This window comes from Rutidosis leptorrhynchoides, chromosome 4 (assembly GCF_046630445.1).
Source record: "Rutidosis leptorrhynchoides isolate AG116_Rl617_1_P2 chromosome 4, CSIRO_AGI_Rlap_v1, whole genome shotgun sequence".
In the NCBI taxonomy this organism is placed as follows: domain Eukaryota; kingdom Viridiplantae; phylum Streptophyta; class Magnoliopsida; order Asterales; family Asteraceae; genus Rutidosis; species Rutidosis leptorrhynchoides.
This window is the reverse complement of record NC_092336.1, coordinates 527517680-527544449: the sequence shown is the minus strand read 5'-3', so window position 1 is coordinate 527544449 and position 26770 is coordinate 527517680. Positions and strand designations below refer to the sequence as shown.

The following is a 26770-nucleotide window of genomic DNA, read 5'->3' as shown; positions in this document are numbered from 1 at the left end:
TATATTCGTTTTAACCGATGACGTAGTTATGATTGATTTTCGGAATTCATGGGATTTAAAGAAAATCTTTGCAATAAGATTTGGTTCTTCGGAGATTAAGGAAATCAGGATCTTCTTTGATTAAATGCGATAATCTGTCTCGATTTCTCTGTCTGATATTTTACTATAATTCCACCCCCTTCGTTTCTTTATTTCCACAGCTCACACCTTCTAGTCTTTCTCCCCAATTCATACTTTAAAGCATTCGTTAATATGCTTCATCCAGTATTGATTCTTGATATACTCTTAACTTTCATATCTGTCATTCTTCTTTTTCATCTACCACCGGAGGAAGTTATTTTCTTCTACCATTACCTTGGGGTTATTGTGTTTTTTATTCTCCCGTGTCTTTATATTGCTATACGCATTGATATACACGGTTTGTAATTTCAGGATTGTTATCGGGCTTTATATTCTCCATTATATTTCGGAGCTTCATGCTTTCGTTTTTTATTCCCGACCTTAAGTCAAGCGGATAATGGTCCAGAATTCATAGATATTAATTTTTGGATGAACATAGTTAATGTTCCAAGAAGAAAATCTTAATGGCACGATCTTGATTTGGCAAATTACCAGAATATCCGAAAATATAGAGCTATCAAGATGATATGTTCTTAATATGTTTGGAAATTGGGTAAAATGTAAGAGTCGTGTAAACAGTACATGATGACGGTATGTTCTGTGAATCATCACGTTCCATTAGAAACTCAGCATGACTTACTGTAATATAATCACGTTGATCAAGTGTCATTATATTATACTAACTCATGCTTCAATTCCCAACACTACTTCAAAAACATTCCTATTTTAAATTCAAATATTTTTTTTTTTTAGAATTTAGAAACTAACAAAGTTTCTTTTTATGTTGTAACGCAGATATTGCGAAGAGATAAAAGATTTTGGATAAGAATAGTTGTGAAAATATCTTCAGGAATATCGAAGATATTATAATAAAAGATACGATAATATGGATGATGAAGAAGATTTGTCTGTGAAGGTTTAAAATAAGAAGTAAGTTGTTTGCTAACGATTTTAGTAGACACTGAATCATTTGGATCCTTTGAAGGCAGGTTTAGTCTTTGTGATTTGTCCACAGCCTCCTTCATGGTCTGCTCAATCCGTTTTCCAGTTTCAAACCTTCTCTTTTTCTCAGCTTTACCACCATACTATTCTTTATCATCAAACTTTTGACTGTTAAAGTCGTTTACAGTTTTTGCTGCTTCATCAGCATTTTTCCAATTTCGGAGAACTAGTTCATAGTTTGGGATGTTTTTCAGAAAATTCACATTCGAAGTATGTAAGTCTAGGAGATAGACGTTATATGTATAACTTTTGACGTAAAATTGTCGTGAAATTCAAAATACTGATTGTTAATTCCCAGTAGTTGGTGTGACAATTATTGTTACAGGATGTAGGTGAGTACATGATGGGGTTTTAATGAATAAGTATAGTGGCTTTTCGGAGAGGCTTAAGTCGAAGGTTAATGAAGTTGTTGATAAGTTTACTGCTAATGTGGCGAGATATGAAAGGTTCCCCGATAACAATGATGAAGGGGTAATTGTTATAATAAGGTTTATTCGTATAAACAAATGAAGGTGATTTGCTGGAGCTGTGACAAAACTGTCTATTTTGGAAAGAGATTGAAAAATTATATTTGGTAATAAATATCAAAGGATCTGACACGGATACGTGTTAAACTATAACTTTGGTTTCGAGAGCTTTTCAGATGCATGACAGTGGGTAATATGTGGTTGGTGTAGTGACCCGAACTTTTCCATGTTTATATATATTAATTGAGATTGATATTTACATGATTAAATGTTTCCAACATGTTAAGCAATCAAACTTGTTAAGACTTGATTAATTGAAATATGTTTCATATAGACAATTGACCACCCAAGTTGACCGGCGATTCACGAACGTTAAAACTTGTAAAAACGACTTGACGATATATATATATGGATATACATATGGTTAACATGAGATTATGATAAGTAAGTATCTCCATAAGTATATTAACAATGAGTTATATACATATAAACAAGACTACTAACTTAAGGATTTCGAAACGAGACATATATGTAACGATTATCGTTGTAACGACATTTAAATGTATATATATCATATTAAGATATATTAATATATCATAATATCATGATAATATAATAATTTAACATCTCATTAGATATAATAAACAATGGGTTAACAACATTAATTGAGATCGTTAACTTAAAGGTTTCAAAACAACACTTACATGTAACGACTAACGATGACTTAACGACTCCGTTAAAATGTATATACATGTAGTGTATTTAGATGTATTAAAATACTTTTGGAAGACTTCAAGACATATATCAAAACACTCATACTTAACGAAAATGGTTACAGTTACTTTCCCATTCTTTTCTTTCATCAAGAATTCTAGTCGTATTCTTACCCGTATTATACACAGCTTCAAAACGTACTTACTATGGGTATATACCAATAGGAACTAGCATGAGATTCCACTCTTGATTATGTCATGTATGACTAATCAATTTTAACTTCTACCATGAGCTAGTCAACTAACTAGAACTCCTTTTAACCCCACTCACCACTCACCAATTAACACTCATCATTCACTCCATTTCACTTCCAAATCTCTTTCTAATTCTCTCTCAACACACCCACACTATTATGAACGTATTTTTCCAGTAGTTAATCATCATCTTCATCAAAAATCACTTCAAGAATCAAGCTATAATCATCATAGGAAGAACACTTCAAGAATACTTCAAAAATCCCTTCAAGTTTACGATTTTACTTCCAAGCTTTCTAATCCATTCCAAGTAATCATCTAAGATCAAGAAACCTTTGTTATATACAGTAGGTTATCTTTCTTATTCAAGGTAATATTCATATTCAAACTTTGATTCAATTTCTATAACTATAAACTATCTTAATTCGAGCAAAAATCTTACTTGAACTTGTTTTTGTGTCATGATCCTACTTCAAGAACTTTCAAGCCATCCAAGATCCTTTGAAGCTAGATCATTTCTTGTCACTTCCAGTAGGTTTACCTACTAAACTTGAGGTAGTAATGATGTTCATAACATCATTCGATTCATATATATAAAACTATCTTATTCGAAGGTTTAAACTCGTAATCACTAGAACATAGTTTAGTTAATTCTAAACTTGTTCGCAAACAAAAGTTAATCCTTCTAACTTGACTTTTAAAATTAACTAAACACATGTTCTATATCTATATGATATGCTAACTTAATGATTTAAAACCTGGAAACACGAAAAACACCGTAAAACCGGATTTACGCCGTCGTAGTAACACCGCGGGCTGTTTTGGGTTAGTTAATTAAAAACTATGATAAACTTTGATTTAAAAGTTGTTATTCTGAGAAAATGATTTTTATTATGAACATGAAACTATATCCAAAAATTATGGTTAAACTCAAAGTGGAAGTATGTTTTCTAAAATGGTCATCTAGACGTCGTTCTTTCGACTGAAATGACTACCTTTACAAAAACGACTTGTAACTTATTTTTCTGACTATAAACCTATACTTTTTCTATTTAGATTCATAAAATACAATTCAATATGAAACAATAGCAATTTGATTCATTCAAAACGGATTTAAAATGAAGAAGTTATGGGTAAAACAAGATTGGATAATTTTTCTCATTTTAGCTACGTGAAAATTGGTAACAAATCTATTCCAACCATAACTTAATCAACTTGTATTGTATATTATGTAATCTTGAGATACCATAGACACGTATACAATGTTTCGACCTATCATGTCGACACATCTATATATATTTCGGAACAACCATAGACACTCTATATGTGAATGTTGGAGTTAGCTATACAGGGTTGAGGTTGATTCCAAAATATATATAGTTTGAGTTGTGATCAATACTGAGATACGTATACACTGGGTCGTGGATTGATTCAAGATAATATTAATCGATTTATTTCTGTACATCTAACTGTGGACAACTAGTTGTAGGTTACTAACGAGGACAGCTGACTTAATAAACTTAAAACATCAAAATATATTAAAAGTGTTGTAAATATATTTTGAACATACTTTGATATATATGTATATATTGTCATAGGTTCGTGAATCAACCAGTGGCCAAGTCTTACTTCCCGACGAAGTAAAAATCTGTGAAAGTGAGTTATAGTCCCACTTTTAAAATCTAATATTTTTGGGATGAGAATACATGCAGGTTTTATAAATGATTTACAAAATAGACACAAGTACGTGAAACTACATTCTATGGTTGAATTATCGAAATCGAATATGCCCCTTTTTATTAAGTCTGGTAATCTAAGAATTAGGGAACAGACACCCTAATTGACGCGAATCCTAAAGATAGATCTATTGGGCCTAACAAACCCCATCCAAAGTACCGGATGCTTTAGTACTTCGAAATTTATATCATATCCGAAGGGTGTCCCGGAATGATGGGGATATTCTTATATATGCATCTTGTCATTGTCGGTTACCAGGTGTTCACCATATGAATGATTTTTATCTCTATGTATGGGATGTGTATTGAAATATGAAATCTTGTGGTCTATTATTATGATTTGATATATATAGGTTAAACCTATAACTCACCAACATTTTTGTTGACGTTTTAAAGCATGTTTATTCTCAGGTGTTTATTAAGAGCTTCCGCTGTCGCATACTTAAATAAGGACGAGATTTGGAGTCCATGCTTGTATGATATTGTGTAAAAACTGCATTCAAGAAACTTATTTTGTTGTAACATATTTGTATTGTAAACCATTATGTAATGGTCGTGTGTAAACAGGATATTTTAGATTATCATTATTTGATAATCTACATAAAACTTTTAAACCTTTATTGATGAAATAAAGGTTATGGTTTGTTTTAAAATGAATGCAGTCTTTGAAAAACGTCTCATATAGAGGTCAAAACCTCGCAACGAAATCAATTAATATGGAACGTTTTTAATCAATAAGAACGGGACATTTCAGTTGGTATCAGAGCGTTGGTCTTAGAGAACCAGAATTTTGCATTAGTGTGTCTTATGTAGTTTGTTAGGATGCATTAGTGAGTCTGGACTTCGACCGTGTTTACTTGAAAAATGATTGCGTAACAAATTTTGTTGGAAACTATATATTTTTAACATGTGAATATTATGTGATATATTAATCTCTTAACGCGTTTGATATTATGTGATAGATGTCTACCTCTAGAACAAGTCCCATTGACTCACCTAATAATAATGAAGAGTCAAATGTAAATTGGAATGATTCGTGGACTGATTCACAAGTTCCCGAAGAGGAACCGGAAGAAGAGTCGGAACCAGAAGAAGAATCGGAATCGGAAGAAGAATCGGAACCGGATGAAGAAATAGAACCGGTGGGGGAAATAATAAAACGGTTAAGTAAAAGAAAATCCTCAACCAACCGACCAAGGTTAATTATGGTCAATGGTGTTTCCGCTAAGGAAGCAAAATATTGGGAGGATTACCAATTCTCCGATGAATCGGATTCCGACGAGAATTCCGATGATGTTATAGAAATTACCCCAACTGAATTTAAAAAGGCAAAAGAAAATAATAATGGAAAGGGCATAAAAATAGAGAAATCTAATTCCAACCCCGATGAACTTTATATGTATCGTCAACCCCCGAAGTCCTTAAGTTGTAACAATGACCCGGGAACCTCTAAACCACCAGGTTTTTCTAAACCAATGTGGAAAATAACGGCTCGTATTAGGGGAACATCATATATCCCTAGAAACTTGGGAAAACGAACCAAAACCAAAGAAGAAGAAACAAGCGAGTCGGAATAAGATAGTTGTATTCGTGTGGTGTAATATATGTAATATAGTGTGCTTATGCTTTATGATATATGTAAAAATTGCTTGTATTAATAAGTATTTTTTTATGAATCTAACTCTTGTCTATTTTACAGTATAAAAACACAAAATGGATAGACAACCCAATATTTTAAGAGACCTATCCGGAGACATGATTGATGAAATCTTGTCTAGAGTCGGTCAGAATTCCTCGGCACAACTATTTAAGGCGAGATCAGTTTGTAAGACATTCGAAGAACGTTCCAAGAATGATTTGGTTTATAAAAGGCTTTCGTTCGGAAGATGGGGGATATCACATTGGGAAATCCATAAGTTACGATGTGTTTACTTTGACGCATATATTGCGGGGAACCCAAATGCTATTTTACGCAACGGGTTAAGAAATTATTTTGACTCAGTATATCCAAATATAGGACTTCGTGATTTAGAAAAAGCGGCTAACATGCAACATAAAGAAGCATGTTATGCTTACGGGTTAGTAATGTTCGCTTCTCACCAAAGTGAGAACAAGAACATCGGGCTACAACTATTAAACAAAACGTTCCCTCAAGTGACGGAGTCGGTAATTGGGGTAAGAAATGAGGTTTTTAGGTTATTACGAGACTGTTGGTCATTACGTAACCCTCGTCCCTTTGACGACGTTACAACACGCTGTCTTATCAACAGCCATAACGGTTATGTTCCACAAGACCAAGGATGGGAAGTAATCCTAGTAAAACCAGAATGCATGACTTGTTTCTGGACGTATGAATTACGTGTCTTTATTGCCTTTGCTGAACGACTTGTGTACTAGCTAGAATTATCTTCACAACCATCTTGTATCAAATTTATTGTGTGCTATATTTCATGCTATATGTAAAATAAGCGGTATTGTAAGTTTGTAAAATATTGTGTAAAAGTTTGAACGCGAAATATTATTACAATCAGTTTTTCATATAGAATTGTAGTAGTTGAATTGTATATTAGCTACTAAGTATGAACTTAACGGGTAGGTACTACCCGAATTTAAACTTATAAAACGCTAATATGAAGAAAAAGCTTTTATAAATGAGTTCATATTATGCTACAAAATACTATTAACTACTCTTAATATTCTGTATGATTAACTTGTTCCATTTAACTATTTTGAAGGAAATGGCACCGACTACTCGACACACCGTGAATATGAATGAAGAGGAATTCCGTACTTTTCTAGCTTCAAACATAGCTGCAGTACAGGCTGCGCTATATACCAACAATAACCTTGGATCTGGCAGTACAGGAAATCGTGTAGGATGCACCTACAAAGAATTCACTGCCTGCAAACCTTTGGAATTTGATGGAACCGAAGGACCGATCGGATTGAAACGGTGGACCGAGAAGGTCGAATCGGTGTTTGCCATAAGTAAGTGTACTGAAGAGGACAAAGTGAAGTACGCTACGCATACCTTTACAGGTTCTGCGTTAACATGGTGGAATACCTATCTAGAGCAAGTGGGACAAGATGATGCGTACGCACTACCGTGGTCAGCATTCAAGCACTTGACGAACGAGAAGTACCGTCCCAGAACCGAGGTCAATAAGCTCAAGACAGAACTTAGAGGGTTACGAAACCAAGGATTTGATATTACCACGTATGAAAGACGATTCACAGAATTGTGCCTATTGTGTCCGGGAGCATTCGAAGATGAGGAAGAGAAGATCGACGCGTTTGTGAAAGGATTACCAGAAAGAATCCAAGAAGATATAAGTTCACACGAGCCCGCCTCCATACAACAGGCATGTAGAATGGCTCACAAACTAGTGAACCAGATTGAAGAAAGAATTAAAGAACAGACTGCTGAAGAGGCCAATGTGAAGCAAGTCAAAAGAAAGTGGGAGGAAAACGGTGATAAGAATCACCAATACAATAACAACAGCAATTATAACAATAATCGCAACAACTATCCTAACAATCGCAACATCAATCGCAACTACAACAAACGGCCCAACAACAACAACAACAACAACAACAACCACAACAATCATCTTAACAACAATAATAACCGCAACAATAACAACAATCAGAAGCAGCTATGCCAAAGGTGTGAAAAGTATCACTCGGGGTTCTGCACCAAATTTTGCAACAAGTGTAAAAGAAATGGTCATAGCGCGGCGAAGTGTGATGTCTACGGATCAGGGGTTAACAGAACGAAAGGAACAAATGGTGTCGGAACAAGTAATGGCGGAGCAAGTAGTGTCGGAGCAAGTTATGCCAATGTAGTTTGTTATAAATGTGGAAAACCGGGCCACATTATTAGAAATTGCCTGAACCAGGAGAACACGAATGGACAAGGCCGCGGAAGAGTTTTCAATATTAATGCGGCAGAGGCACAGGAAGACCCGGAGCTTGTTACGGGTACGTTTCTTATTGACAATAAATCTGCTTACGTTTTATTTGATTCGGGTGCGGATAGAAGCTATATGAGTAGAGATTTTTGTGCTAAATTAAGTTGTCCATTGACGCCTTTGGATAGTAAATTTTTACTCGAATTAGCAAATGGTAAATTAATTTCAGCAGATAATATATGTCGGAATCGAGAAATTAAACTGGTTAGCGAAACATTTAAGATTGATTTGATACCAGTAGAGTTAGGGAGTTTTGATGTGATAATCGGTATGGACTGGTTGAAAGAAGTGAAAGCAGAGATTGTTTGTTACAAAAATGCAATTCGCATTATACGAGAAAAAGGAAAACCCTTAATGGTGTACGGAGAAAAGGGCAACACGAAGCTACATCTTATTAGTAATTTGAAGGCACAAAAACTAATAAGAAAAGGTTGCTATGCTGTTCTAGCACACGTCGAGAAAGTACAAACTGAAGAAAAGAGCATCAATGATGTTCCCATTGCAAAAGAATTTCCCGAAGTATTTCCGAAAGAATTACCGGGATTACCCCCACAGCGATCCGTTGAATTTCAAATAGATCTTGTACCAGGAGCTGCACCAATAGCTCGTGCTCCTTACAGACTCGCACCCAGCGAGATGAAAGAACTGCAAAGCCAATTACAAGAACTTTTAGAGCGTGGTTTCATTCGACCAAGCACATCACCGTGGGGAGCTCCTGTTTTGTTTGTCAAGAAGAAAGATGGTACATTCAGGTTGTGTATCGACTACCGAGAGTTGAACAAACTTACCATCAAGAACCGCTACCCACTACCGAGAATCGACGACTTATTTGATCAACTACAAGGCTCGTCTGTTTATTCAAAGATTGACTTACGTTCCGGGTATCATCAAATGCGGGTGAAAGAAGATGATATTCCAAAGACTGCTTTCAGAACACGTTACGGTCATTACGAGTTTATGGTCATGCCGTTTGGTTTAACTAATGCACCAGCTGTGTTCATGGACCTTATGAACCGAGTGTGTGGACCATACCTTGACAAGTTTGTCATTGTTTTCATTGATGACATACTTATTTACTCAAAGAATGACCAAGAACACGGTGAACATTTGAGAAAGGTGTTAGAAGTATTGAGGAAGGAAGAATTGTACGCTAAGTTTTCAAAGTGTGCATTTTGGTTGGAAGAAGTTCAATTCCTCGGTCACATAGTGAACAAAGAAGGTATTAAGGTGGATCCGGCAAAGATAGAAACTGTTGAAAAGTGGGAAACCCCGAAAACTCCGAAACACATACGCCAGTTTTTAGGACTAGCTGGTTACTACAGAAGGTTCATCCAAGACTTTTCCAGAATAGCAAAACCCTTGACTGCATTAACGCATAAAGGGAAGAAATTTGAATGGAATGATGAACAAGAGAAAGCGTTTCAGTTATTGAAGAAAAAGCTAACTACGGCACCTATATTGTCATTGCCTGAAGGGAATGATGATTTTGTGATTTATTGTGACGCATCAAAGCAAGGTCTCGGTTGTGTATTAATGCAACGAACGAAGGTGATTGCTTATGCGTCTAGACAATTGAAGATTCACGAACAAAATTATACGACGCATGATTTGGAATTAGGCGCGGTTGTTTTTGCATTAAAGACTTGGAGGCACTACTTATATGGGGTCAAAAGTATTATATATACCGACCACAAAAGTCTTCAACACATATTTAATCAGAAACAACTGAATATGAGGCAGCGTAGGTGGATTGAATTATTGAATGATTACGACTTTGAGATTCGTTACCACCCGGGAAAGGCAAATGTGGTAGCCGATGCCTTGAGCAGGAAGGACAGAGAACCCATTCGAGTAAAATCTATGAATATAATGATTCATAATAACCTTACTACTCAAATAAAGGAGGCGCAACAAGGAGTTTTAAAAGAAGGAAATTTAAAGGATGAAATACCCAAAGGATCGGAGAAGCATCTTAATATTCGGGAAGACGGAACCCGGTATAGGGCTGAAAGGATTTGGGTACCAAGATTTGGAGATATGAGAGAAATGGTACTTAGAGAAGCTCATAAAACCAGATACTCAATACATCCTGGAACGGGGAAGATGTACAAGGATCTCAAGAAACATTTTTGGTGGCCGGGTATGAAAGCCGATGTTGCTAAATATGTAGGAGAATGTTTGACGTGTTCTAAGGTCAAAGCTGAGCATCAGAAACCATCAGGTCTACTTCAACAACCCGAAATCCCAGAATAGAAATGGGAAAACATTACCATGGATTTCATCACTAAATTGCCAAGGACTGCAAGTGGTTTTGATACTATTTGGGTAATAGTTGATCGTCTCACCAAATCAGCACACTTTCTGCCAATAAGAGAAGATGACAAGATGGAGAAGTTAGCACGACTGTATTTGAAGGAAGTCGTCTCCAGACATGGAATACCAATCTCTATTATCTCTGATAGGGATGGCAGATTTATTTCAAGATTCTGGCAGACATTACAGCAAGCATTAGGAACTCGTCTAGACATGAGTACTGCCTATCATCCTCAAACTGATGGGCAGAGCGAAAGGACGATACAAACGCTTGAAGACATGCTACGAGCATGTGTTATTGATTTCGGAAACAGTTGGGATCGACATCTACCGTTAGCAGAATTTTCCTACAACAACAGCTACCATTCAAGCATTGAGATGGCGCCGTTTGAAGCACTTTATGGTAGAAAGTGCAGGTCTCCGATTTGTTGGAGTGAAGTGGGGGATAGACAGATTACGGGTCCGGAGATTATACAAGAAACTACCGAGAAGATCATCCAAATTCAACAACGGTTGAAAACCGCCCAAAGTCGACAAAAGAGCTACGCTGACATTAAAAGAAAAGATATAGAATTTGAAATTGGAGAGATGGTCATGCTTAAAGTTGCACCTTGGAAAGGCGTTGTTCGATTTGGTAAACGAGGGAAATTAAATCCAAGGTATATTGGACCATTCAAGATTATTGATCGTGTCGGACCAGTAGCTTACCGACTTGAGTTACCTCAACAACTCGCGGCTGTACATAACACTTTCCACGTCTCGAATTTGAAGAAATGTTTTGCTAAAGAAGATCTCACTATTCCGTTAGATGAAATCCAAATCAATGAAAAACTCCAATTCATCGAAGAACCCGTCGAAATAATGGATCGTGAGGTTAAAAGACTTAAGCAAAACAAGATACCAATTGTTAAGGTTCGATGGAATGCTCGTAGAGGACCCGAGTTCACCTGGGAGCGTGAAGATCAGATGAAGAAGAAATACCCGCATCTATTTCCAGAAGATTCGTCAACACCTTCAACAGCTTAAAATTTCGGGACGAAATTTATTTAACGGGTAGGTACTGTAGTGACCCGAACTTTTCCATGTTTATATATATTAATTGAGATTGATATTTACATGATTAAATGTTTCCAACATGTTAAGCAATCAAACTTGTTAAGACTTGATTAATTGAAATATGTTTCATATAGACAATTGACCACCCAAGTTGACCGGCGATTCACGAACGTTAAAACTTGTAAAAACGACTTGACGATATATATATATGGATATACATATGGTTAACATGAGATTATGATAAGTAAGTATCTCCATAAGTATATTAACAATGAGTTATATACATATAAACAAGACTACTAACTTAAGGATTTCGAAACGAGACATATATGTAACGATTATCGTTGTAACGACATTTAAATGTATATATATCATATTAAGATATATTAATATATCATAATATCATGATAATATAATAATTTAACATCTCATTAGATATAATAAACAATGGGTTAACAACATTAATTGAGATCGTTAACTTAAAGGTTTCAAAACAACACTTACATGTAACGACTAACGATGACTTAACGACTCCGTTAAAATGTATATACATGTAGTGTATTTAGATGTATTAAAATACTTTTGGAAGACTTCAAGACATATATCAAAACACTCATACTTAACGAAAATGGTTACAGTTACTTTCCCATTCTTTTCTTTCATCAAGAATTCTAGTCGTATTCTTACCCGTATTATACACAGCTTCAAAACGTACTTACTATGGGTATATACCAATAGGAACTAGCATGGGATTCCACTCTTGATTATGTCATGTATGACTAATCAATTTTAACTTCTACCATGAGCTAGTCAACTAACTAGAACTCCTTTTAACCCCACTCACCACTCACCAATTAACACTCATCATTCACTCCATTTCACTTCCAAATCTCTTTCTAATTCTCTCTCAACACACCCACACTATTATGAACGTATTTTTCCAGTAGTTAATCATCATCTTCATCAAAAATCACTTCAAGAATCAAGCTATAATCATCATAGGAAGAACACTTCAAGAATACTTCAAAAATCCCTTCAAGTTTACGATTTTACTTCCAAGCTTTCTAATCCATTCCAAGTAATCATCTAAGATCAAGAAACCTTTGTTATATACAGTAGGTTATCTTTCTTATTCAAGGTAATATTCATATTCAAACTTTGATTCAATTTCTATAACTATAAACTATCTTAATTCGAGCAAAAATCTTACTTGAACTTGTTTTTGTGTCATGATCCTACTTCAAGAACTTTCAAGCCATCCAAGATCCTTTGAAGCTAGATCATTTCTTGTCACTTCCAGTAGGTTTACCTACTAAACTTGAGGTAGTAATGATGTTCATAACATCATTCGATTCATATATATAAAACTATCTTATTCGAAGGTTTAAACTCGTAATCACTAGAACATAGTTTAGTTAATTCTAAACTTGTTCGCAAACAAAAGTTAATCCTTCTAACTTGACTTTTAAAATTAACTAAACACATGTTCTATATCTATATGATATGCTAACTTAATGATTTAAAACCTGGAAACACGAAAAACACCGTAAAACCGGATTTACGCCGTCGTAGTAACACCGCGGGCTGTTTTGGGTTAGTTAATTAAAAACTATGATAAACTTTGATTTAAAAGTTGTTATTCTGAGAAAATGATTTTTATTATGAACATGAAACTATATCCAAAAATTATGGTTAAACTCAAAGTGGAAGTATGTTTTCTAAAATGGTCATCTAGACGTCGTTCTTTCGACTGAAATGACTACCTTTACAAAAACGACTTGTAACTTATTTTTCCGACTATAAACCTATACTTTTTCTATTTAGATTCATAAAATACAGTTCAATATGAAACAATAGCAATTTGATTCATTCAAAACGGATTTAAAATGAAGAAGTTATGGGTAAAACAAGATTGGATAATTTTTCTCATTTTAGCTACGTGAAAATTGGTAACAAATCTATTCCAACCATAACTTAATCAACTTGTATTGTATATTATGTAATCTTGAGATACCATAGACACGTATACAATGTTTCGACCTATCATGTCGACACATCTATATATATTTCGGAACAACCATAGACACTCTATATGTGAATGTTGGAGTTAGCTATACAGGGTTGAGGTTGATTCCAAAATATATATAGTTTGAGTTGTGATCAATACTGAGATACGTATACACTGGGTCGTGGATTGATTCAAGATAATATTAATCGATTTATTTCTGTACATCTAACTGTGGACAACTAGTTGTAGGTTACTAACGAGGACAGCTGACTTAATAAACTTAAAACATCAAAATATATTAAAAGTGTTGTAAATATATTTTGAACATACTTTGATATATATGTATATATTGTCATAGGTTCGTGAATCAACCAGTGGCCAAGTCTTACTTCCCGACGAAGTAAAAATCTGTGAAAGTGAGTTATAGTCCCACTTTTAAAATCTAATATTTTTGGGATGAGAATACATGCAGGTTTTATAAATGATTTACAAAATAGACACAAGTACGTGAAACTACATTCTATGGTTGAATTATCGAAATCGAATATGCCCCTTTTTATTAAGTCTGGTAATCTAAGAATTAGGGAACAGACACCCTAATTGACGCGAATCCTAAAGATAGATCTATTGGGCCTAACAAACCCCATCCAAAGTACCGGATGCTTTAGTACTTCGAAATTTATATCATATCCGAAGGGTGTCCCGGAATGATGGGGATATTCTTATATATGCATCTTGTCATTGTCGGTTACCAGGTGTTCACCATATGAATGATTTTTATCTCTATGTATGGGATGTGTATTGAAATATGAAATCTTGTGGTCTATTATTATGATTTGATATATATAGGTTAAACCTATAACTCACCAACATTTTTGTTGACGTTTTAAAGCATGTTTATTCTCAGGTGTTTATTAAGAGCTTCCGCTGTCGCATACTTAAATAAGGACGAGATTTGGAGTCCATGCTTGTATGATATTGTGTAAAAACTGCATTCAAGAAACTTATTTTGTTGTAACATATTTGTATTGTAAACCATTATGTAATGGTCGTGTGTAAACAGGATATTTTAGATTATCATTATTTGATAATCTACATAAAACTTTTAAACCTTTATTGATAAAATAAAGGTTATGGTTTGTTTTAAAATGAATGCAGTCTTTGAAAAACGTCTCATATAGAGGTCAAAACCTCGCAACGAAATCAATTAATATGGAACGTTTTTAATCAATAAGAACGGGACATTTCAGTTGGATCATCATCTCGCATGTCTTTAGGAATTTTGAAGTGTTTGAACACATATTGTAATTGTTAATATACATATGATGTTCTAAGATTTTGAATGATACAAATATTTTTTGTGAGTTCCATGAATAGAAATGAGGTTCTAGGACAGTTTTGAAGTCAAAGTATAGTTTTGAAAGATGTAGGAATCTAAGAGTGATGATTTCGGTTATATCTTGAATCGAATTCTGAGATTTCAAAGTCAGAATATGTAATTAGATTTTGAATGAGTATGGTTGTTTTGATTTCTATAAAAAAATGTATATTGTTGTGAAAGTAGGGAGTATAATGGATGATTTGCTGAATCAGATTCGAAGAATGTAACATATTAATTGTGAATTTATATATCTCTCGGGTATTACCTACCCGTTAAAAAAAATTTCACAATTAATATTTTGTACAAAAGAATTTTATTACAGTCTTTATGGAAATATATATGTGTATATTTCTTCAGATGTAATATTGATTTAATGAGTTAATATTAAATTAAACTCATTTGATTTATGGTTAAGGCTATGATAGATAATTTCTAAACTTTAGAAATTACATAATCGCCGTAGAATGTTTCCCCAATGAAGTTATGAATCAATACTTCATCGTTGTGGTATTCCTTGTTATCTACATGGCGTATGACGTCTATGCTCGTGGGACAGATTGTGAAGTTGAGGTTTGCGATGCGGTTGTTGTTGGTGGTGGTAATGGTACTGTTGATGTTGTTGATGGTGGTACTGGTTATGCTGCTGGTGCTGTTGCTGGTGTTTGTAACCTTTGCACCATATTCTCCAAAGCCCACTACCCGAGCGCGAATCTCGTTGACTTCTTCTATTACACCGGGGTGATTGTCGGTTCAGACGAGCGGATAAATAAGATCTAGAATTTGGTGTAGTATACAATTATGACGAGATACTCTGGAAATGAGAGAGAAAATGGTGTTTCGGACAGGTTCGCCGGTAAGTGTTTCAGGTTCATTGCCAAGAGGGCAATGTGGTGGATGAAAGGGATCGCCTTCTTCTTGTCTCCAATGGTTAAGTAGATTACGAACCCATCCCCAATTCATCCAGAATAGATGATGGCTAGTTGGTTGATCCATTCCGGTCACACTGCTTTCGGAGCTCATGTGGAAATTCATATCGGCATAGCTGTCGGAATCCGAGGAACTCGAACTGGTTGAGGGATCCATCTTGTATGATCAGGGAAAGAATTTTTTTGGTATGAAATAGATTGTAGAATTTAGATTTGGTATTCTTCAATACATAATTTACATATGTATATATAATACCAAAATCCCATAAATTACGGAGGAATCTTTGAAAGATGTCAGTCAAAGTTCACAGTAACAGATATGCTAAGATAAGAATTCGTCTATACACTATTATGCAATAAATGTAGGAAAACGCGTCTAGACTTAAGAATGATAAGCAGGTAATTTCCGAAGGATGGTAAGTAGATGATTTCCGACTAAAAATGATAAGCAAAACTTTTGACATGCAGACACGGTCGAAGTCCAGACTCACTAATGCATCTTAACAACTATCAGTTAGACACACTAATGCAAGACCTGGTTCGCTAAGACCACCGCTCTGATACCAACTGAAAGGACCCGTTCATATAGATTATAAACGATTCACAATAGTTGATTACATCGCGAGGTATTTGACCTCTATATGATACGTTTTACAAACATTGCATTTGTTTTTAAAAGACAAACTTTCTTTACATCAAAAATTGACGGCATGCATACCATTTCATATTACATCCAACTATAATTGACTTAATATTAATCTTGATGAACTCAACGACTCGAATGCAACGTCTTTCAAAGTATGTCTTGAATGACTCCAAGTAATATCCTTAAAATGAGCTAATGCACAGCGAAAGATTTCTTTAATACCTGAGAATAAACATGCTTTAAAGTGTCAACCAAAAGGTTGGTGAGTTCATTAGTTTATCATAATCCATCATTTCCGTAATAGTAATAGACCACAAGATTTCAGTTTCTATAAATATCCGTACACTCGCAAGTGTATAAAAGTATTCTATAAGTTGTAGGCACCCGGTAACAAGCCTTAACGTTCATGTTTTACCCTCTGAAGTACACCAGATCAGGTGTGTTTAAAATAACCTCGAAGTACTAAAGCATCCCATAGTCAGGATGGGGTTTGTCAGACCCATTAGATCTATCTTTAGGATTCGCGCCTACCGTACATAGACAAGTAGTTTAATGTTACCAAGCTAAGGGTATATTTCTGGTTTAAACCCACATAGAATTAGTTTTAGTACTTGTGCCTATTTCGTAAAACATTTATAAATCAGCGCATGTATTCTCAGCCCAAAAATATATATAAAAAGGGAGCAAATGAAACTCACAATACTGTATTTCGTAGCAATTATGTATATGACGGCACTGAACAAGTGCAGGGTTTGTCTCGGATTCACGAACGTATCAATATTGTGATTCAATATTGCAGGAAAGTACGTAGACGCAACGAAAATGATAAACGTTAGGTTGACCTCACGAGCAATACTCTCGATCAATACCCATAACCTTCATAGCTATAACCCATAATTTTCTTAGCTCTATCCCATTTGAAAACTTATTTTGAAATCGTCTGAATATAACTCCGTCGTAGTATTTTATGTATACTAATAATATCTTGAAATAATACTAAGTAAATATATATATATATATATATATATATATATATATATATATATATATATATATATATATATATATATATATAATTCGATTGAGAGAGTTTAGAGAAATATATTTTCAAGTTTCTCTGAAATAATGAAACCTATTGAATTCTATTTATAATAGATTTTTGAATTATTAAAGTGAATTATTAAAGTATGAATTATTAAAGTGAATTATTAAAATATGAATTATTAAAGTGAATTATTAAAGTATGAATTATTAAAGTGAATTATTAAAGTATGAATTATTAAAGTGAATTATTAAAGTATGAATTATTAAAGTGAATTATTAAAGTATGAATTATTAAAGTTAAAGTAAAGTAAAGGTAAAGTTAAAGTATAGTAAAAGTATAAAACTATGTACGTATAATACGCGTATAAAAAAATATATATAATATTAATTTAAATCGTTTTATATGTTTAATAATATAAAATATAAATATCGTTATCTTTATCATACTGGTTAAGTATTGAGTTGTCAAAAAGAATAGATTTCTTAAATCACAGCGGACCTCATAACATAGGCCCGTAATCATATCATAATGTATCTGATAATTCAATTATTTGATATTATCTCTTAATTCTGTCGATAAATATATCGAAACAAATATGTTCATGTAAAGTATCATATATCTAATACTTTGTTAATGTTTTCAGTTAATATTATATATTATATATACATATCTATATACACATAATTGTTCGTGAATCGTCGAACACGGTCAAAGGGTAATTGATTACATGAATGTAGTTCCAAACTTTTTGAGATTCAACATTACAAATTCTGCTTATCGTGTCGGAAACATATAAAGGTTAAGTTTAAATTTGGTCGGAAATTTCCGGGTCGTCACAGCGCACCCTCTAGTCACACTCCCTTTTTGAACAATTTGACATAGTCAAGGATTGAACCCGGGTGGTGTGCTTCATTGGGCAACTCGGTGGCTACTCAGGCAAGTCTGCGTGGTTTCGGTGTGTAATTCTAATGCTATATTTCTTGTTTATTGATATAACGTTAGTTGTCGTATTTTAAAATAACTTATATTATTCGTTAGGGTACGTCTTTTTTTCTCATCGTTCTAATAACTACTTAAATTCTTGTGACGGATCTGTATCCTACAAATAATTTACCACTATTTATATACGATCACACACGTGTAATATGTGTGACCAATATTAGATAACAGTTAAGTGTAATGTATATGTATACATAGAGAATGTAGAGGATAACGTAGGTGTTACAGACAGTGGCGGATACATAAATTTTTTTTATTGGGGCAAAAAAATTTAAAAACGCAACAATTTTTTTGGCAAAATATGGATGCTTTTGGTAAAATATGAAGTTTTTTTCGGTAACATAAGGAGGTCTTTGGGCAAAATAATAAGACTTTTGGACAAAAATATGGAGACTTTGGTGGCAAAATTGGAAGACTATTTGATTAAAAAAATCCACAGGCAAAATCAAAAAAATCAAAATTTTTGCACTAAAAATTTCGAATTCACAGGGGGTGAGTGCCCGCTTGTCCGTTACTACTTCCGCCCCTATGGTAGAGCACTATTAACAATTTGTATATGGGCTAAAGTTTGGGCCCAGTAGCTGTGGGCCGTTTGAATTGGATCATTGTCAGCGATTACGGTTAGGGAAGAGATTGATTGATAGAGAAGATTAAAACTAATTTAATATGCAGCTAATTATCGTGGAGAAAAAAAGGGTAATTGTCAACAAACTCTTGATTCGCTATATAATTCCACTCATAATCCAACAAGGATTCTTCTTAACTCTGTCTCTATATAATACGTACAAGTAATAATTAATAATTAAAATTAAAATTATTTAATAGACAGCTAATTATCGTGGAGAAAAAAACGGTAATTCTCAACAAACTCTTGATTCGCTATGTAATTCCACTCATAATCCAACAAGGATTCTTCTTACTCTATCTATATAATACGAGTGCTATTCTGCTCGTCGTCGAAATAACAATTACAATTCGCTCGTTAGGGTTTAATTTACGCAACGACTAGTTAATGGCGTCGTCAAAAGAAACGAAGTCAACGACCATTAATGATGGTGAAGAAAACACGCTGCATAATAATGAATCTGAAGAAGCAGCAATGGAGCGAGTATTTTCAACTCAACAAGTTCCGTCATGGAGAAACCAGATTACGTTTCGAGCAATCGTTACCAGTTTATTGCTTTCGATCGTCTTTAACTTCATTGTTTGCAAGCTTAATCTCACGACTGGCATTATACCCTCGCTGAATGTTGCTGCCGGTTTGCTCGGATTCGCCATGCTCAAAGGATGGACCGCAATGCTCGATAAATGCGGATTGTTAAAGCAGCCGTTTACGCGACAGGAGAATACTGTTATTCAGACTTGCGTTGTGGCGTCTTCTGGAATTGCTTTTAGCAGTATGTTCTTCACTTCTTTTTCTTTTCTTTTTTTATAACTTTCTTATTTTGTGTGTGTTTCTTATTTTGTGTGTGTTATATGTAATTCTATCTATAATACTTAATATTGAATTGAAAAAAATCAGTGAAATTGAGATTGAAATAAGGATAAAAGTAACAATATAAATCTCAAAAATTTTTAAGACTTGACTGTTTAAATAAATAAAATAAATCAGATTAGTGTATATGTGTCAATTACGTTATGACTTTTTATCAAACTAATTAATTGATAATGCTATATAATTATAAGAAAAATTAGGTTATGGATCAGATTAATTGTTTTCTAGAGCACCATGCTCAATCGCACCTTTAAGATATAGCATAATTTTTAGTTTTATTATTGTTTATATGTGAAATTAAGTTTAATGTAATACGTTGATACATGATATAGATATGGTATGAATAAAAAAAAAATTGTTGGCTAATCAGCTTTTAATCGCCGAGTCCATACTTTGTATTGTTGTAGGGAACCATTGATAACCTTTGATTATGCTGTAAATTAAAGTTCGTATGTAATAAACACGTATTATTTCAAATGTGATGGTTACAGGTGGGACAGCAAGTTACTTGTTGGGAATGAGTTCAAAGGTTGCTTCCCAATTAGATGTTGGAAACGATCCACTTAATGTCAAGAAACTGGCTCCAGGGTGGATGATTGCATATCTCTTTGCTGTCAGCTTTGTCGGTCTCTTCTCGATTGTGCCCCTACGCAGGGTATGCATCTTTTATAAATCAACTGTATGTTACATATGTTATCATATTCATTATTCTGTTACTTATGTTCTGATTGTTTATGTCATTCAGATGATGATTATGAAGTTAAAGCTCACTTATCCTAGCGGAACTGCTACTGCATACCTTATAAACAGCTTCCACACTCCAAAAGGTGCCAAGTTAGCAAAGTAAGTAATCGATTTATATTGTAGCTTTTACAGGGGTAACTCTGTCCCATCTATTTATTAAAAGGGTCAATTTCTATTATACTTATCACAACCAACTATAATTGTGAAAAAATATTGGTATTATTAACCAATTTGATTGGTTGAAAGTAGTTCAGGGTGTATTCCTAATGTATACAACCTATTAAACATATAATGTTTTGATATATGTAAATATGTATACACCATGAAAGAGTTTATATCTGCTACAGAATAGTTCTTTATTATTGGAATTTTGTCACAGGAAACAAGTCTCGATGCTATTCAAGTCATTCTCTTTTAGCTTTGTGTGGGCGTTTTTCCAATGGTTTTTCGCTGCTGCTGATAACTGTGGGTTTGCTAGTTTCCCCACTTTTGGTCTAAAAGCCTTTTCTCAAAAGTTAGTATTATCTTTTCGTTTTCAAATTTCCGTTTTCCGTTTTCTTTATGTATTTCTCCGTTAATTAGACATACATGGTTTTAATCTTGCATGATATATTAATTTTGTATTGTCTTGCAGGTTCTATTTTGACTTCTCTTCGACATATGTTGGTATCGGTATGATCTGTCCCTATATGGTTAACATTTCTTTACTTTTGGGGGCAATTTTGTCTTGGGGTATAATGTGGCCGATTATTGAAACTAAGAAGGGAATATGGTACTCAGCCAATTTATCAGCAAGCAGTCTTCATGGCATTCAAGGATACAGGGTACGTACCTCAAAACTTGAATTACTGCTGACAAAACGGGCGGGCTGTTGGGTAATGGGTCAAAAGTGGTATAGTCTCTAATTGTATTTTTATTGTGTTCTTAAGTTTCTTATGGTTTCTTTCCACAGGTATTTCTTGCTGTTGCAACTATGCTTGGAGACGGACTATTTCAGGTCATTTACATGTTGATCGTGATGTCGGCTGCCGTAATTAAACAAAAGTCAAAAAAGTCAGAATCTTCATCTTCTAACAATAATACACCGGTTAGTTTTGATGAACAAAGAAGGAACGAGTACTTCATTAAAGATCAAATCTCTAACTTAACAGCTTTTGGAGGTTACATAGCCTTGGCGGCTATATCTATAATCATAGTGCCACTCTTTATCTTCCCACAATTAAAATGGTACCATTTGCTCTTAGCCTACCTTATAGCCCCGGTCCTAGCCTTTTGTAACGCATATGGTTGTGGTCTAACCGACTGGTCACTAGCTTCCAACTACGGTAAACTAGCCATCTTGATTTTCAGTGGGTGGGCCGGGATGCAACACGGTGGAATCGTTGCGGGTCTTGCAGCATGTGGTGTGATGATGAATATTGTTTCTACAGCTTCTGATTTAATGCAAGATTTCAAAACAGGATACCTTACGCTATCATCACCTCGTTCTATGTTCTTTAGCCAAGTTCTTGGAACCGCAATGGGATGTGTTATGTCACCGTTAGTCTTTTGGTTCTTTTATCGTGCGTATTCTGTTGGTGATCCACACGGATCTTACCCTGCACCATACGGTGCTCTTTTCCGTGGAATTGCAGTTCTTGGTAGTGAAGGATTCAGTTCTCTTCCACATAACTGTTTGAAACTTTCGATTGGATTCTTCATTGGTGCAATGGTTGTTAATCTTTTAACTGTTGTTTTGAAGAAGTATGAAACAAAGTATGGATTATACAGGTTTATCCCGAGTCCTATGTGTATGGCAATTCCATTTTACCTTGGCTCTTATTTTGCGATCGATATGTGTGTTGGGAGTTTGATTCTTTTCATATGGGAGAAGAAGAATAAAAAGTCGGCTAAAGAACTCGCACCGGCTGTGGCGTCGGGTATGATTTGTGGTGACTCGTTGTGGGGCGTGCCAGCGGCTGTATTGTCTATGTTTGGTGTTAATGCTCCAATTTGCATGAAGTTTCTTTCCGCTTCTGTGAACACCAAAGTAGATAGTTTCTTGGGTAACTGATTTATTAGTAAGTTTTAGTATAATGCTAGTTTTTACTTAATTATGGAGTACAAAATTAGAGTGATGTTTGCATAGTTTGTACAGATTCAAAGAATTTGGTATTTGGTTAGCTGTCTTTTTATTGTGAGTACATTGTTCTTTTAGTTGGGTTTACAAGTTAATCAGAGTATATTATGTTGAAGGTTCATTTTTTTATATATGGACGCCAACCTCCGAACATGCCATCATATCTTGTGGGCTCCTCATCCATGGCATTAATAACACTTAACAACAACATCAGCAGGTTCTTCTACATGAGACAATACAAGATTTGTGTGATCATAATGGAGAAGAACAAGTCCTCGTATCCTGGCAGGGTTGCGATCGATCTGTTACTGGATCAAATATTGGACCAACATTGCTAGGCCCATACGTAGAAGAAAGATGACAGCTCTTTACATTAATTGAAGTCCATGCTGTGGCCCAATTGTTTCAGTTTTTGTTAACAGAATGTAGATGTATAATGGGCGAGGATTATGGTCAACATCTCCTTTCCGTGCACACACGTTATCCTATCTATCTATCTATCTTGTTTAGTTTTCATTGTGTAGCACTAGAAGTTATTTTATGCAGTTAGTTAGCTAGCACAATTGTTTCTTTCCAGTATAACTTGTATTTTGCTTTGAAAAATTATTATCAGAAAACTTGTCCAAATTCTCTAGTCTCGATCCTCTCTTTATTTCATGAGAGTTTTGGCCATCATTATTACTTTGTTCTTCTTTTGATTTGGGTATAAAATCATGATCCCTATAATATAGGTTTACTCGTATATTTCTCGCCTGAACTTTTCCAGGCCTTTGATTTGAGCATGTCCCATTAGTATTGGATCAGTTGCTATCGATGACTGGCTGGTAGAATTTCGCCTCAGGTGTGCATCAGTTGCTTCCTAGGTTTTGCATTGAAGGTTGGGATATAACCCTGAAAGAATCCCTTAGTTTATTACCCCCCCTCTTAGTGATGAATTGATACTTGATCCAGGCTATGCTTAACCGGGAATAGTAGGCATGCCAACATTTTTTTATAAAATACAAGAACAAGAATGATGATACCGTTTTGACCAAACCATTTGACAATTAACCCAACCGACCCAACCCAACCCAACCCAACTCAGTTTGAAACCTACAATATCAATATTTAAGACACCAGGGTGGCACTTTAGTGTCTTTCCGTAAATGCTAATTCTAGTAATCACCCAAAGTGTGAATTTGGGCCAAGCAAATTGCAATCTTAGGCTCATGTAGAACCCTTAAGCATGTGACTAATGCAAACTCTATTGAATCAAGCACTAGAATACCGGCCACAAACGGTTTAAATCTTACCTAGCTAAAGGAAAGTGAGGAACATACTCTCATAATCCAAAAGTACCCATTAGAGCTACTTCACCCTGCAATTGTTTGTAGATGAACATGATTAATAAAAAGGTTCAAGTTTGATGAAATTGAGTCATGTGTTTCAAATTTATAAAGGAGGGATGTTTACACTGTGTATTAATAAAAAATAAAGTGATTATTGCCACTCCAAGAACTACTATCAACAATAAAAAATTACTGCTATGAATACGTAAGTATTTTTGTAATTATATCAATAATCAGTTGTCTTACATTAACTTCGTAGGCACTTGAAAATGGCATTATTACCCCTAAAGAATCATAGAATCATAAATAATTATAAACATAATCATTTCTAAACAAACAGTCAAATCCAAAGAAGAGTTCAAACGCATGTCTGAGCTCCCCTAAACTTGATGTGATACAAGATTTGGGAAAATAAGATAATAGTTACTTACAAATGTAGAGTGCAAGAGACGGTTGCTGCGGTTGTTCATGCTGGAAGAACAAGTGCAAGAGTACAAGTCCAAGAGACGGTTGCTGCGGCTGTTCATGTTGGAAGAACACTGCTACGAAATAATGTAATGTACTAATGTGCATGTATCACCAAAGTCCTTACATTTTCATATAGCTTTAGTGAGATTAAAGTTTGGCACTTTTCCTGCTTTATTCTCTTTTCACATTACTGGATCAAGTTGTAAGCAAATCACTTACGGTAAGTTTACTGAATTAGTGATAGTATCGTATAGACCCACTCAAGAATTGAGTTTCGTATGTAATCAACACTTTACTCCCTTTTTTCCGCATTTACTAATAGAATGAACAAAATTAGAAGGATATATTTCATTATTATATACTCCGTATGTATCATAAAGTTTTAAGGTTTATTCAATCCACATACTCACAACTGCATAAGATTTGGGAAGCAACACTAATCATTTACAAAGTAACCTAGAGGAATCAATCAGAATTTTTTTTTATTGTTTCGTATATTGTAGAAGACGCGACAAAGAGAAAATTGAGAAATTTTACTTCTTAAATAATGTTTCCATTAATCTAGTTTAACATACAGAGAAGTGCATGTCATATCTTTTAAACATGATAACTAACTCACGATATTTCAAATAGTCATAAACAAGATACTGACTAGGGACTAAACTCAACAACTTAAACAAGGTAGCTTAACATTAACAGCAACATATACAGATTAGCATTAGAAAGAATTACTTAAGTGTCAACTTCATCTTTGAACAAAGAAAGCATCAGGAACCACAGACGATAAATTAGTCCATTCGGCAACCTTCCCACCATTGATAGGAATTAAACTTCCAACATAATTAAACACCCAAGAACAGTCAGCAACCGCAAGATTCCCCAAATTGACAACACTTTGTGAATTTGAATCCGAATCATACACAACCAGTTGATTATCATCCTTCTCGAACAAAAACTCACCTTTCAATCCACACCCCAACCATCTACCAACCTTAGTTTTAAGTTCAATTGAAAAATATTTTGTCCACGATGAAACCACTCCATATTCTTTCATCACCCACACCTCAAGCATCTTCCTAGACCCAATCCAAGCTGAACCGATCATTCCTAGTGATTCCTTCATCATTACAACCGAACAAATATCCATCCATCCTTTCATCAATATGCGCAAGTAATTCAAACTGAGGTAGCATTATGTAATTAAACGCCTCCTCACGAAAATCAAAACACGCAATCAACTTCTTCCCTCCCATCACCTGAAACCCAAGAGCATTCCAATGAAACTTCCCATTCAAAAACACACTACATGATGAACTAAAGATTACAAATGGAAGAGGAGTCTTAATCTCCCTCCAAGAATTCGTACTCAACGAGTACATCTCAACTTGATTCAATGGATAACCATCATAGTAATACACAATCCTCAACACCTTGTAATCCTTTACAACATCATCAAAGCCAAACCCTAACACAACCCTAACCGGAGCTAGTCCAGGAGGACGATCAATAGGCGAAATAGGCAATTCTTTAAAACCCCTAGTTGCAGGATTCCATAACAAAATAATAGCACCAATCGGCAAAATACTCAAACAAATCAACCCATTACAGCTCCCGTAAACATCAAACGGTTTCGAAAAGGGAAAGTCAATTTTGATTGGAATTTTCAAGGATTTGTCTGATGAATCGGAAAAGATCAAACAAACGTTACGATCAGACGTGGAGGTTGAAGAGGTGGATGTATTAGGTGTAAAAAGAAAAGACGGATCAGAAATAGTGGATTGATTTTGGAAATGTTTGGAGATGAAATTAGGGTTTTGGAAAAGGGCGTACCATGATTTGGAAACGGATTTGAAACGTAGAATGTATCTAGCAGGAACAAGTGACAGGATATCACTGATTACATCTTCTGGCAGCTCTTTTGAAATCGACATTGTTCGTTAATTTAGGGTTTATGATCAAGTTTATAACTCTGAGACTG

The 26770-nt window shown here is 34.6% G+C and overlaps 1 protein-coding gene, 1 long non-coding RNA gene and 1 pseudogene across 2 annotated transcripts; 1 reads left to right on the top strand and 2 right to left on the bottom strand.

Moving 5' to 3' along the window:
* Positions 1–19737: 19737 nt before the first annotated feature.
* Positions 19738–22930, top strand: LOC139844967 (probable metal-nicotianamine transporter YSL12). The gene is made up of 6 exons (XM_071835184.1): positions 19738–20035; positions 20625–20788; positions 20879–20976; positions 21257–21391; positions 21512–21701; positions 21830–22930. The coding sequence occupies exons 1-6, from the start codon at positions 19738–19740 to the stop codon at positions 22928–22930; spliced, it is 1986 nt and encodes a 661-aa protein (XP_071691285.1).
* Positions 22931–23591: 661 nt separating this feature from the next.
* On the bottom strand, positions 23592–24990 carry LOC139904514 (uncharacterized). Its single transcript, XR_011778847.1, has 3 exons — positions 24756–24990; positions 24289–24353; positions 23592–23887 (listed from the first exon to the last, which is right to left on the bottom strand). It is a non-coding gene; the product is annotated as an uncharacterized lncRNA (long non-coding RNA).
* Positions 24991–25503: 513 nt separating this feature from the next.
* On the bottom strand, positions 25504–26723 carry LOC139904163 (F-box protein CPR1-like; annotated as a pseudogene).
* Between the last annotated feature and the right edge of the window lie 47 nt (positions 26724–26770).